General features: G+C 45.7%; 1 protein-coding gene across 12 annotated transcripts in view; it reads left to right on the forward strand.

The window, feature by feature from the left end:
- The window catches only part of dock3 (dedicator of cytokinesis 3), a 312,362-nt gene that overhangs the window by 113,314 nt on the left and 184,423 nt on the right, over positions 1-14,625 (forward strand). For all 12 annotated transcript variants that reach the window (XM_035388217.1, XM_035388222.1, XM_035388223.1 and 9 more), the window contains exon 4: positions 14,184-14,239. In XM_035388217.1, coding sequence (XP_035244108.1) covers positions 14,184-14,239 — 56 coding nt within the window. The remainder of the gene's footprint in view (positions 1-14,183; positions 14,240-14,625) is intronic.

Raw genomic sequence — 14,625 nt, forward strand, 5'->3', positions numbered from 1 at the left:
CCTTTAAACCTGTTCTTTTATGGCACATTGATCTGTCCACTGGTAATAGGGTCAGAAAACATGCCAGTTACTGCTTGCCAGTGTTCTATATATTACTCTCCGGTCTTTGAAGAATGTGCTGGGGTCAACTCGCTTTGCAGCTACACTCAATCACCGTGACAACCACTGAGGTGTTGCTGAATCAAACAGACATATTTAGGATGCGGAACATGGCAAGTAAGCCATCTAGACAACCATAACTTAAAGAAATAGTATTTTTTAATCCTCACCTGTGAAAGGGGTCAATAAAATACAATGCTACCAAATTAGGCTTTAGTAATGCTCGGTGTGAGTGGTTCTGAGAAGCACATGAAGAACACCAATGCAAAAATGAGTCACAATACCAGTATACCAACAGTGCTTACTGAACTAATGCTGGTTATGCCATTGCTGCAACACTTAATACTGAGGTCAGGTAAAGTAAGGCTCTGCTGGAGGTCATGGTAATACAGTGGCGATTACTGTATTCTGGGAATAAGCTATTGCTGATGATGAGGCGCAATGACCTGATTGGCTGATGCAGTGAGGTAAAGTAGCCTTATTGGCTGATACAGTTAGGTAAAGCACCCTAATTAGCTGATACAATAAGGTAAGGCAGCTTGATTGGCTGATGCAGTGAAGTCAAGCAGCCTGATTGGCTGATGCTGTGAAGTCAGGCTGATGCAGTTGAGTCCAGCAGCCTGATTGGCTGATGCAGTGAAGTCAAGCAGCTGGATTGGCTGATGCTGTGAAGTCAGGCTAATGCAGTTGAGTCAAGCAGCTGGATTGTCTGATGCTGTGAAGTAAGGCTGATGCAGTTGAGTCAAGCAGCCTGATTGGCTGATGCAGTGAAGTCAAGCAGCTGGATTGACTGATGCAGTGAAGTCAAGCCACCTGATTGGCTGATGCAGTGTAGTCCAGCAGCCTGATTGGCTGATGCAGTTGAGTCAAGCAGCCTGATTGGCTGATGCAGTGAAGTCCAGCAGCCTGATTGACTTATGTGGTGAGGTGATGTATTGTAACATAATGTACTGTAAAGGTGAACATGGGTGCAGACTCTTGTTCCACAGAAGTGAGCTGTGAGCTCTTCCTCCCTGACGTGGTACAGGGAATTGCGATCATGGAAAGACCTCCTTAAATATGTCTTGGAAGCTTTTGTGCTTTTAATGTTTGTACATGCCACACTCTCACTAATTAAGCAGCGGAGCTGGCCTCCCTAGCCGGGCTGTGGCTGGGGGGGTGGCTGGGCTGTGGCTGGGCTGGGGGGGGCACTGATGAGACCGCAGAGGGCTTCTCCTTGGGGATCCAGTGTCCCAGTGTAGTCCTTCGGCAGCTGCTGTAAATGCAGTCTTTCGGAACGGATATGAAATCACGACTGGTCCTTGAATCTTCCCTCCCTTTCCACTGTGATTTCCCCGCAGTGTCTTTAAAACTCGAGAGTTTCTGCAAAAGTCTGTCCCAGCCTTGGAGCTTTCACCCATAGAAACCCTTTTGCTGCGTTTCCTCTGTCTTGATTTGCATCAGACTAATGAAAACCCAGCGTGTGCACAGTCCAGTTCTTTTTAATATCTTAATGTTAAATGTTATGTGTTCTGCCACCGGCTCAATGGAACTCAACCCCGCTAACCGCTCTTCATTAGGACCGTTCACTTTCTGTCTCAATACAGTAATTTACTGTTAAAGACAGACACTGTTCCACAGAGCTGAACTCTTGCTTGTTTCCGCCAAATCAGTATCCTAATGGTCTTGTATGAACCAGAGTATACAGATAATGTCTAGGAATAAGACATATTTTTTCTTGATTCGGCTCTGTACTCTATAATTTTAGATTTGTATTCAAACTGTTCAGATGTGGTTAATGTGAACTTCCTCAGCCTTTATTTACTGATATTAATAAAAGCTAAGAATGTGCCCTTTAACAACATGTGAATTGTTTGAGTACAAATCTAAAATTTTGATAATATACTTGTGTTATGTATGTGTGATTTCAAAATGTAGAAACCAATTGTTAGTTCAGTGGCAGAAATAGATTGAATCCTCAGTCAGTATTCTCAAAAACAATGTCTAATTTATTCCATGAGTAGACTGTGCACATGTTGTTTGGATGATTGCCTTGATCAGGTCAGAGAAAATGAGAGGGACAAAGCAATCTGACAAACGCACCTCTAATGTGACATACCCTCACATCTGAACAGCTGGTGTTAGCAGTGTTAAGCACAAAACAATTATGCAATTATTCCATTCAAAGCTGTTATGTAGGCTACTTATTCCATTAACAATAGGTTCAGATATCTCCCTGAATTGGTGGAATGTTAGTTTTATCTACTTACATAACCAGCATACAGACAAAGTAGATGCACAGTAAAATGGTCAGTGTTAAAGCAACTCTTACAGAGTGCATATGGTCCTGTATTGGACTCACATGTACTCTGTTAGAGTTGAATCAACACTGGACTTTTTACTGTGTATACTGTATCTATCTAAAACAGAAACAAACCCGTGGTCCTAACGCAAGGGAGGACTGTCAGTAAAACCTTCAACCATGCATGCATGAAAGATGCATGAATATGGGAGCTCTGCACAAGAACTCATATTCAAACTCATCATCACAGTAGCAGTTACAGCCCTGGGTGTGAAATCAGACCTTAACTGTGCCAGGGCATACTGTGCCCAGTGCAGACTGTGCTAAGGCAGACTGTGCCCAGTGCAGACTGTGGGCCAGCACAGATCGTGCCAGCGCAGACTGTGATAAGGCAGACTGTGCCAGGGCATACTGTGCCAGTACAGACCAGGCCAGTGCAGACTGTGTCAGTGCAGACCAGGCCAGTGCAGACTGTGCCAGGGCATACTGTGATAAGGCAGTCTGTGCCAGTGCAGACTGTGCCTGGGCATACTGTGCCAGTGCAGACTATGTCAGTGCAGACCAGGCCAGTGCAGACTGTGCTAAGGCAGACTGTGCCAGTGCAGACTGTGCTCAGTGTAGACTGTGCTCAGTGCTGTCTGTGCCCAGTGCAGTCTGTGCTCAGTGCAGTCTGTGCCCAGTGCAGACTGTGCTCAGTGCAGACTGTGGGCCAGTGCAGACTGTGGCCAGTGCAGACTGTGCTCAGTGCAGACTGTGGGCCAGTGCAGACTGTGCCAGTGCAGACTGTGATAAGGCAGTCTGTGCCAGGGCATACTGTGCCAGGGCATACTGTGCCAGTGCAGACTGTGTCAGTGCAGACCAGGCCAGTGCAGACTGTGCTAAGGCAGACTGTGCCAGTGCAGACTGTGCTCATGCAGACTGTGTCAGTGCAGACTGTGGCCAGCAGCCCCATGTAATCTCAAAGAGGGAGGGTTGGGTTGACAAAGTCACATCAGTCAACAGAGGGGGAAGTCTGCCAGGGTCAGGAAATCCTCACTTTCAGACCATAGATGTTTTTGGAGCTCCTGGCATTTGGCTTTACGGGTGAAAATTCTCTCCTGTCAGCTGTCAAAGTGTGCTGATGTGTGTGTGCTTATGACTTACAGGTTTACACACGCACACACACACACTGTACAAGGCCTCTGCCTCTGGTTTTGACATTTAGGGCCTGAAAATCAGTATTTCCTGTTTAATCATCAAGGTAAAAAAAAATTCACAGCCCCGAGTTTAGCGCAAAATGGCAGTGCCATGACTGTGCAACGGAGCTGCCGATTTGCTGAAGGAAAATGAGGGGCAGTTGGACATACAAATTTTGGGGGACCCCTGTGAGATTCTGTACACCCCTGGAGTTTATGGATGACATTTTGGTAATGGAATTGTTCTTTCCCACCTGTGCACCTCTAGTGGAAGACAAGTATTCTGCAAGAGTCCCCTTTGAGGCTTGGGATCGACCCAAAATCCTGCCTTTGTGCAGAGCAGTCTATGAAGACACAACAGGGCAGCCGTGCTAATGAATTATTTAGCTTCAAAGTGAGAAACGTGGATGTGTGCCGTTGTGTTCCTCTCTGCGGATGGCTGTCGCAGCTGGCTTCAGGCGCTCGGTCTGGGGGATATCCATGCTGGACTCATTATTGCCAGGCTCAAATGCGCCTCCTATACGCGAATGCGCTGCCATTTTGACAGAAAACGGAACGGACTGGTTGTAATGTTAGTGTGAGATGGGATTGCAGATAACGGGTAATATTTCTCATGTTTTTAATAAGGAGAGCTATGATGACCAGCTGAGGTCAGGTCCATTCCTAAATGTATTGTCTTTCACACTGCCTGAACAAACACCACTTTTCAGGAAAAAAAGAAAAAATGTATAGGACGTAAGATCATGGCCTGTGCTGCTCTTGGGAAATCAAATTCAAATTATTAGTATTTATAAAATGGCATGTTTATGAATACTAACCACTAGGATACCACAACAAATGCCAGTTATTGTCCCTTCAGAATAATAGAGACTAAGTTGCCCAGGGGAGTGTTCGCCAAAGGAGGACGAAAGCGGATGTGTCATTTTAATTTCTTTTATTTTTTGGTTTCTAACCCCTTGGCTGTTGTATAACCCACCTGGTCGTTCTCATGACTGCCTGCATCTCTGCCACTCTCCTGAATGTCATAGAGCTAACGTATCGCTCTCCAGGGCTAACGTATCGCTCACTCAGGGCTAACGTATCACTCCGCAGGGCTAACGTATCGCCCCCAGGGCTAACGTATCGCTCCTCAGGGCTAACGTATCGCTCCCCAGGGCTAACGTATCGCTCACTCAGGGCTAACGTATCGCTCGCTCAGGGCTAACGTATCGCTCACTCAGGGCTAACGTATCGCTCCCCAGGGCTAATGTATCGCTCCCCAGGGCTAACGTATCGCTCCCCCCCAGGGCTAACGTATCGCTCCCCAGTGCTAATGTATCGCTCCTCCCCAGGGCTAACGTATCACTCCCCAGGGCTAACGTATCGCTCCCCAGGGCTAACGTATCGCTCCCCAGGGCTAACGTATCGCTCCCCAGGGCTAACGTATCGCTCCCCAGGGCTAACGTATCGCTCCCCAGGGCTAACGTATCACTCCCCAGGGCTAACGTATCGCTCACTCAGGGCTAACGTATCGCTTTGCAGTGCTAACGTATCGCTCCCCAGGGCTAACGTATCGCTCCCCAGGGCTAACATATCGCTCTCCAGGGCTAACGTATCACTCCGCAGGGCTAATGTATCGCTCCCCAGGGCTAACATATCGCTCCCCAGGGCTAACGTATCGCTCCCCAGGGCTAACGTATCGCCCCCCAGGGCTAACGTATCGCTCCCCAGGGCTAACGTATCGCTCCCCAGGGCTAACGTATCGCTCCCCAGGGCTAACGTATCGCTTCGCAGGGCTAACGTATCGCCCCCCAGGGCTAACGTATCGGTCCCCAGGGCTAACTTATCACTCCTCAGGGCTAATGTATTGTTCCCCAGGGCTAACGTCTAATATAGCACTCATCCAGGTGAACAGCAGCAAAATCCTCTGACTGAGAACATATCTGCTATGTTTTTAACAACCTCTGGGTCTTTAGTTAAAGCTACATCTTTAGCATCAGCTGCATTTTTTCTATTTCGTTTAGGCTACACATTTAGCATCCACAGCAGCCTCAGTCTCAGTTAGTGTGTATGGCCTGGCCTTTGGGAGCAGTCTCTGGAAGGGGAACCTGTCACTGAGGAGACTGATCCCTCGTGGCCCCGTCAGCGGCCTGCTGTGTCTCTGAGCTTTGATATCTCGCTCCTCTGGGCACAAACATTGAGCGCTGTCTCAAGGGTGCCCACTAGCAGTCGATCTGCTCAAGAGGACAGGATGGCAGCTTTTAGCAGACTGCAGTTCAGTCAGTCAAAAGTTGATGTGCGTGTGACATTCTGGACCCGCCTGACCTTCGGCTGCTGAGTGAGCATCTTCCCCAGGCCAGAACGGTTGTGTCTGAGAGATATGGAGGATTACGGGCGCTGGGTTTTGGTTCAGCACTTGATATAAATGTGACGTTTTGACAAATCTCTGTCTTTCTCAGTCTCAAATGCTGGTAAGAATGATTTGTTGCGTTAGAGTCGGATACTATGCAATTTAGTCAGAGTCTGAGATGGAGGATTAAGACAGTAAGACAGTATTATTAAAGTATGCAAGCTGATTCAGGAAGGGATCAGAGTTGTGTGTGATGCATGTCCCTGATTGGGCCTATACTTCTCTGTCCCTTTCTGATTGGACTTACACTTCTCTGTCCCTTTCTGATTGGACTTACACTTCTCTGTCCCTTTCTGATTGGACTTACACTTCTCTGTCCCTTTCTGATTTGAAGTACAGTATTCTCTGTCCTTGATTGCCATAGGGAGACCTGGCCATTATTGAGTGCAATGTTGAGTGAGTTCTGGACATGGTCTTCAACAGAGTAGACTTCTGCAACATCTTGTGGTTTTAAACATCCAAAAAACCAGCACTGATGCAACACAAAACAATCCTATGATATAGCACTCCTGTTTGATATCTGAAAACTATATTAGCTACAGTTAGAGCTCTGTTATTCCAAACTCTTTCATTATTGTGGTCATGAACCCAATTTTAATGCCCAAAACATCATAAATACGGATTTATAATCTAAGGAAATTTACTATACAAACATAAAAAACATATATACGACAGGAAAGAAATTTCCATTGTTATTTTTATTACATTTTAAGCAAATAAAATCTCTATGGACAACAGTGCGTCATGCAGTTAAGCAAATTGATGCAAAATGAAGAGGAGAGTTGGAGGTTCATTTTGTGTTTAAAATGGTGTATTAAGCATTTGATGGTGTGGGCTGAGAGACTGTCTCATGGTCTCTTCTGTTAGAGCTGGCCCACCAATAAAGACCTGTGTTACAGCTGGCCAGCCAATAACGACTGGTCTCATTAGATGGGGAGTGTAGCTCTGGAATGCAGAATCGGGAGCTGTGACACAGCTGTGAGCTGCAAGCCTTTCCAATGAGAGCAGCAGCGGGCGAACAGTGTAAAGGATGGATTCCTGTCAAAGAGAACAGTTTGAGCAGCAGGGTACTTGGTTAGGACATAAAGCTATGGTGAAGTGGGGGAACTATGCATATAAAGGGTGTGATTCCTACACCGTTCCCCTTGATGTGGATGAAAATACCTTCAAATTAAGGCTGACAGTCTACACTTTAGCTTAATATTCATTCTTTCATTGTTATCCAGTGTGCTGTAGTACAGAGCCAGAACAACAAAGACTGTGTCGCTGTTACAGTACTTTCTATACTGCATTGCATATATACTATAGTATATATATACACAATGCAGTCATTAAAGCATGTGGTTTTTATGGATGTGAATCAATAAGTGAATGAATAAATGAATGAATGAATGAATGAATGAATCAATTTTATTTTATTCTCGTGTCATGCCACCTAAGTGGTCCATCCCAAATGGGATTACATAACACCAGATTATAATAATATATAAGACACAAAGACTTCCTGGTCATATACCATAATAATACAAACTTAATGCAACAAACATAGGACCCCATAGGTACCTACACAACGTGCTTTCTTAGTGTCCATGCTTTATCTAGAAAATCCACAAAGGCAAATGCTTCCTTCTCCCACAGGCCTTTCATTATTTCAGAACCTTCCATCAAAAATCATCAAAATGTTCACTGTTGATCTTCTTAAACAAACGCAATCTCAGATCATGATACAGAGGACAGTACAAAACGAAGAGCAATTCATTTTCAGTTTCATTGGACCCACATAATGCCTGTCCTGTTCCTCAGTGCCGACGTGAAGCAGCAGTATTCCAGACCTGATCCTCTCCTCTTCGGCAGGATTATATTTCACACAACTTTCAGTACTGAACTCATTTTTAATTTTCAGTTTTGGCTTATTCCATTTTTTAGTGGCCCATTGTCCTTTAAACTGCTGAAAAACAGCAATTTAGTAATACTAATATGAACTACATGTGGTTGTATTGTAACTATCAAATACATTCAGTGCGTTGGGAAGTGACAGGAACAAGAAACAGCTTTTTCCCCCACAGTTGGACATTTAGGTCAAAGACTCTGAGGTACTTTCATATTTGGCCCTCATGCCCCAGAGCCTGTAAGACAGCAATGAGAAGACAGGAAATGTGTTCATTATCTCCTTCTGTGGTTTTTTCCATGTACTTGGCTCTTCTGGGGCAGATCGGCGTGCAGAATAACAAGTTGGACTTAGAGGAAGTGCTTTGGACAGCCGTGTCAAACGCTCCACTGCACACCTGAACCTCTGCTGTGTCCTCCCCTTGACAAGTGTAACAGACCTTCAGGGCTCTCTCTCGCTCTCTCTCTCTCTCTTTCCCTCTCTCTTTTTCTCTTGCTCTCTCTCTTTCTCTCGCTCTCTCTCCCTCCTTCTCTCTATAAACCTGGTGAGATTTAGGACCCTCGCCCGCCCTTAGCGGGAGAGCTCCGCATTGTGGAAGTATCAGGCATCCTTCTGTGCGCAGGGAAGGGAAGTGAGCAGAGAGAGAGGTGTGTCTGTATGTGTCTGTGTGTGTCTGTGTATTTTGTCCTTTAGGCAGGGAGGGATTATGGAAGGCTACAGCAGCTCTGTGCAGTGGCATCATCACTGCTGTAGTGCCTCAGGCTTAGCCTGTGGTATGCTAGGCTAGTTCCAGATAATAATGCTCGTTTCATGCCCTTATTTGTAGATTTGAGACCTAGGTCAAATAGTTACTTTAGCCCTTCAGACCCCAGCAAAATATTAGCAGATGTCTGACAATTTCTAGAAAAAAATAAAATAAAATTTCACCAATAATTACAACAGAGTTTGACTTCTATATGATATGATTGTGTGTTTTATTCAATTTAGTCAGTAGTCAATGTGTTTATAGAACATTCTCAGGGATCTGCAAAAGTGTTTTCAGCATTTAAACAGTTTTTGAGTTTTGACCCAGTTCTGCTAGACCAGTTAGCTAGGACCATTTTATTTCCCACATTCTCTAACTCAAAGACGGAAGAGAACCGGTGTAGTGGTCTAAGGTGTGAAACTGGGAATTGAGCTTGCAAACCAGACGGTTCTAGGTTCAGAACCCATGAGGTGGTACCACGGTTGAACCTACAACAGACTCTACCCTGTAATAATACACAAGGAACGTTAGCTGAGTAATTCTGTCTGACTGCAAGCTGAGCAAATTAATCATTTAAAAAGCGGCCTTTATTCATGCAGTGGATGCTTGCACGGACCCAGAGCCGCTGTGCTGCGCCTGTTCCCTCACGTTTGGTCTGACTCTCTGTGTTACATGGCGTGGAAAGCCTCAGAGCTCCGACCCGTTAACAGAACAAACCGCTGAAGAGCTCTCGAAAGGAAGGCGCACTCTGGCGTGCGAATGGATCATTCCGGAAGTCAAGATTCCGGAAAATGGAACGCACGGTACAGCCGTGCGGTGGAGTTATTTATTTATGTGTGGAGACGGGCGGTTGGAATCTCGCTCTGGGGCGTATGTGGTGAATCGGTGGTATGGTCTGTAAGATCGGCGTGCTGTGATAGACGCGTTTACGCGCTAGTTAGAGAAAGAAGCCTGGTGTGAGCTCCGCTGAATGAGGTCACATGTAATGTAGATCGCACGGCGTCTCGCTGGCTGTTTGAGGGGTCAGTTGTAAAATTTGCTGGGATTAACTGGAATGAGTCCTCCAGAGCCTGATAGTTATTATTTTTGTTTTTCCTTTTGATTGGACAAAGCATAGCCTACATTTTCCTGTGTGCGTTAAAGTAAAGAAAATATTAGCCCAGGTAGAGGCCTACCCTCAAAGTCTCGCTGTAGAGCAGAGATTCCCAGACTTTCTGTCACCACAACCAATTTAATGAGCAAATATAGTTCATTTAATTCACCCCTTCATTAAAATATAGTTTAGCATATCCTCCTGATACCTGGCAATAAAAAGTAAATACTATGTGTGTCTTTGTTGACAAAAACATGTTGCAGTGCAAAGTTTCCAAAAATATTATTTTATTGAATGCCCCTTACCGTATATGTTTCTGCAAAGTGGTGCAACAATTTTGTTCATGAGGTTACAGAGGATAAAAATTAATTTTTGGGGTCTTAGTGCTGGTATGTTCAAACGTAGGGTTTTAAGATCTTTATGCCAGCACACCTGGATGTGTGTGGTTTAGCTGAGCTGGTGTGAGGGCCTCTGGGAGTTTTTCTGGCCTCGGGCTGAGGAACAGACGGCAGATTACGAGGCTTCACCATCGCGTGCTACAGCAGAGCCACAGAGCACAGAGACGGCTGACCTAGGATCAGTCTTCCCCAGCCATATCCTGCCCTTCTCCATTATGAGCTAAAAGACAAACTGATCCGAGATCAGCGCTTCCACTCTAGGGTGCTCCATATATGCGGGTAATCTGTGTTTGTATTGCAGATCACGAACTCATACTCTTATCGTGACCACTGTGGGAACCTCTGTAGATGATTATTAATAATTAACTATAAGGGTGTTTGGTGCTGTTCTGCATGCTGGAAGAAACCAATTTGGGCGAAATTTCCATGTTGATAGAGTTTCCACTCAAGGGTACTTTACTGAAGAAAATAAATGGAAGTAAATGTGTGTGTGTGTGTGTGTGTGTGTGTGTGTGTGTCTGTCTGTGTCTGTGTGTGTGTGTGTGTGTGTGTGTCCTCGCACATTGCAGGTCCATCCATGAGAAATCCACACAAACCTAACCATTCTCCTGTCAGTCATCTCTGTGATGCTGCAGGTTAAACCTCAACTTAAATAAAACATCCAGAGTCACTGGGGTCCACTGGCTGAATGCCAGCCCTATGAGTTCATTTAAGGCCAGCACTGCCCGCAGTCCACTCCAGTGTCTAAACCCCAGGGAGCATTAACCATGCAGCTGAACCGCCGGGGGATGGGAGCAGGACGCTGCTCTCATTGTGATGGGCTTGCTGCACACGTGGTGGACGCGTTTAATAGTCAGGGTGTTTTAATGGGGCTGCGTGTAATGAGAGGAAAGATTAAGCCCCATTACAGGGATGACTGTATCCCTCTCCTCACCAGGCAGTACTGCTGAATAAACTTTATGAGACCGGGTCTGGACCACACACTGAGATTCATGCGCTAGCTGTGGATATGGAAAAGATGCTCAACTTGAATTACCAAAGCAAACATACAGAAGTATGGGAGGGTAATATATGTCAAAAAGCAACCAACACAGCAGACCCTGAACAAGGCTTCTGCTGAGCAAATGGATTAATAAAAAAATGTATGTGAATATTTAGTATCCTGGGTACCTAGAGAGCATTTATTAATCTGATTTTAGAAACCTGTGGAAATGTGGCCAATTTAAAAATCACAAATGTCAGGAAAAAAATAGCCCCTAACATTCATGGTAAAATAAATTGTGTGACCAGGGGTCCCCAAAACACGTTTATCTCACGGCCGCTTAGAGTAATCCCCACCTCAGTAACCCTTCTTCCTCATGAGTTCCAGTCAGGAAGCCCATCTCTACTGCCCCCTGCTGGTTAAACACTGAACGTCTTCTGATGCTGAAGACCTGGGCCCTGTTTCACAAAGCAGGATTACTGAGTTAGCTGGATAACTGCACTGAGTAAAACCCTGTATCACAGAGCAGGATTACTGAGTTAGCTGGATAACTGCACTGAGTAAAACCCTGTATCACAGAGCAGGCTTACAGGGTTAGCTGGATAACTGTGCTGAGTAAAACCCTGTATCACAGAGCAGGTTAACTGAGTTAGCTGGATAACTGCACTGAGTAAAACCCTGTATCACAGAGCAGGATTACTGAGTTAGCTGGATAACTGCGCTGAGGACCCAGGACCCTCCCTGATCTGGAACATGGACTGAAGTAAAAAGAGCAGTTCTGAATTTCATGCAATGCAGTTATCCAGCTCAATCAGTAATCCTGCTTTGTGAAGTACCCCCCTAGTGACTGAAAAGGCCATGAGAAGGTTAATGCAAGGATGATATAACTCAACCCCCCCCCCCCCCCCCCTCCACCACGCTGTGCTTTCTCTCCCACCCCCCACTCATCCTCATCCCATCCCCCCACACCCGCCCCCCCCTCGGAACACTCCTCCTTTTGCACTAATTCCGGTTATGATATTTTTATGGGTCTGACTGATGGTGTTTTATGGTTATATGCTTTTCTTCTTCGGAGTTGTAATGGGTCTAATCTGCGTGTAATTCTGTAGAGATGCACCAGTACCGATGTTCCTCGGCCGACCGTGATGCCGAGCGCGATTAAAATGATTCGCTGGCTGCTGATGCGTTTTTAAAAAGGAGAAATGTGCACGACCTTCTACACACAGCACTATAAAACCCGCTATCCTACCGCCACCATCGCCTTCTGCCGGGACCTCATCATGTGTAAACGTCCTCTCATAGGAAGCCATTGTATTTCTATATCGCCCTCTGGTGTCCATCATCCACCAGCGCTCTGAGTGATCAGATCTGTGCAAACTAATGACTTATTGAACCTTTTTATGCCAGTAAAAAAAGAAGGATGTAAATTTGCATTGTTGCATCTAATAGCACTAAAACTACAGATTCGGTATTTGATAGATAAGTGGCTTAATCTTGATAGTCCTGAACAAAGGTTTCCTGCAAAGAAAAAAAGAAAAGGCTTGTGAATTTGACAACTGGCTGGTGGACTGTGGGGAAGTGCTTTTGCTGTAACAGGCTGATCAATCTAAGCCACAGAGGCATGTTTGCTGGCACAAAACTTATTTTTTTTGGCAAAGCCATTTGTTTATAGCATTGTTTTATTAGGTTTTTACTGCAGTTTTATGAAATAATAAAGTTTTATTCATAAAGTTTTTATATCTGTGCGCCATGTTTATTCATACACACGAGTTTGTGTTTGTCCCTGTTTTTATCGCCAGCCTCGATGCCCGCCAACCTTTCCCTTTGGTCTTTAAGTGCTGGTGTAAAACAGGAGCTGTGCCTACGCACCGATCTCAAGGCCATGCGTAATGGAGACACCCACCGCTTAACATCCACCTCCCAGAGCCGTCCTCAGCCCTCTGAACCCACTACACACACAGTGAGGCTGAGTACCGTTAGCGTACTGCTAACGGAAACAAACACACTGAGGCTGAGTACCGTTAGCGTGCTGCTAACAGAAAAAAACACACTGAGGCTGAGTACCGTTAGCGTGCTGCTAACGGAAACAAACACACTGAGGCTGAGTACCGTTAGCGTACTGCTAACGGAAACAAACACACTGAGGCTGAGTACCGTTAGCGTGCTGCTAACGGAAACAAACACACTGAGGCTGAGTACCGTTAGCGTACTGCTAACGGAAACAAACACACTGAGGCTGAGTACCGTTAGCGTGCTGCTAACAGAAACAAACACACTGAGGCTGAGTACCGTTAGCGTGCTGCTAACGGAAACAAACATACTGAGGCTGAGTACCGTTAGCATACTGCTAACGGAAAGCCCGTTAGCGTACTGCTAATGGAAAGCGCCCAGCTCCTGTGTTATGGCCCTGGTTTATGGTTCCAGTGCGCTGTTCAGGACGGGCCGCCAATAGAGAACGGTGAAATAAATATGCGCGCGACTGGAGCAGGCAAGAAAGCCATCCGGGGGTACAGGCACGCTGGTTCTTCTGAGAACGTAGCTGGCCAGGTCCGGTGTCATTTCTACTGTAAATCTGGGTAATGCCCGTATGCTCAGCAACACTGCAAGGCACTCTGGGAGAGAGTCTCTGCTAAATCAATGTGGCGTGATTAAACTGGATAACTGCAGATACTGTACATTGATCGGACAATCTCTACCGGCGCAGTGCAGCGTCTGTTTACTGCACTTGGTTACATACATGGAAGCATCTTTAAAACAGGACGCCATATGGCATTGATCTATGTCCAACATGTATCTGCATACCAGATAGCAATAATATTATAGACATGTAAACCACACTCTTATAAAACGGATTAATTTTTATCTCTAACTCAAAAATATGTCATTTATGAAATGCATTCATTTAGTAATATAGGAGGCCCATTAAAATATCCAAAGAAGGTATCTGTGGAAGGGTAGCTCTTTGCACCATGACAGTGCTGCGTTTTGAACCGTGAAAAGATGATTCTGAATTATGCATCTTGGCGTGACTTCTTGGAATGCCCACTGTGACGTTGCTAAATTCCCTAGCCGTGCTGTAATTCTCAGTATGGAAAATGTGATGTTCTGATGTTCTTCTCTGTTTCTTTCACAGGGCATCTTCCCAGCTAGCTATGTTCACTTGAAGAAGGCGATTGTGACCAACAGAGGGTAAGTACCTCTTACTGAATTACGACAAGCGCTTTTTTATTCCAGGATGAAAGTGAGAAGGAGAGGTTCTGGCATATCATTTATTCATTAATCTTCTTTCCTGTTACTCGTTCTCTGCTGTCTGCGTGCTCTGGTTTCACCTCCGGGTGTCCCTTTCCCACGTGATGGATTCTGTCTTCCGTCTGCCGCCTCTAAGTGCTGCTTATTTACATCTGAATCGGGATTTACCGTCGTCCAGATCGCAGAGCCATAGAGCGGCTCAGAGACGAGCACAGAGGCGCGATAGCCAGACCGGGGGGACGGCTCGGACGAGCGTGGGCTGGCCAAACTGTCAGCGCGCTCCGTCTCTCCCCCGACACCAGCTTCCCCCACGTCTGTTCAGTCTG

Source organism: Anguilla anguilla, chromosome 13 (assembly GCF_013347855.1).
Source record: "Anguilla anguilla isolate fAngAng1 chromosome 13, fAngAng1.pri, whole genome shotgun sequence".
Classification (NCBI taxonomy): Eukaryota; Metazoa; Chordata; class Actinopteri; order Anguilliformes; family Anguillidae; genus Anguilla; species Anguilla anguilla.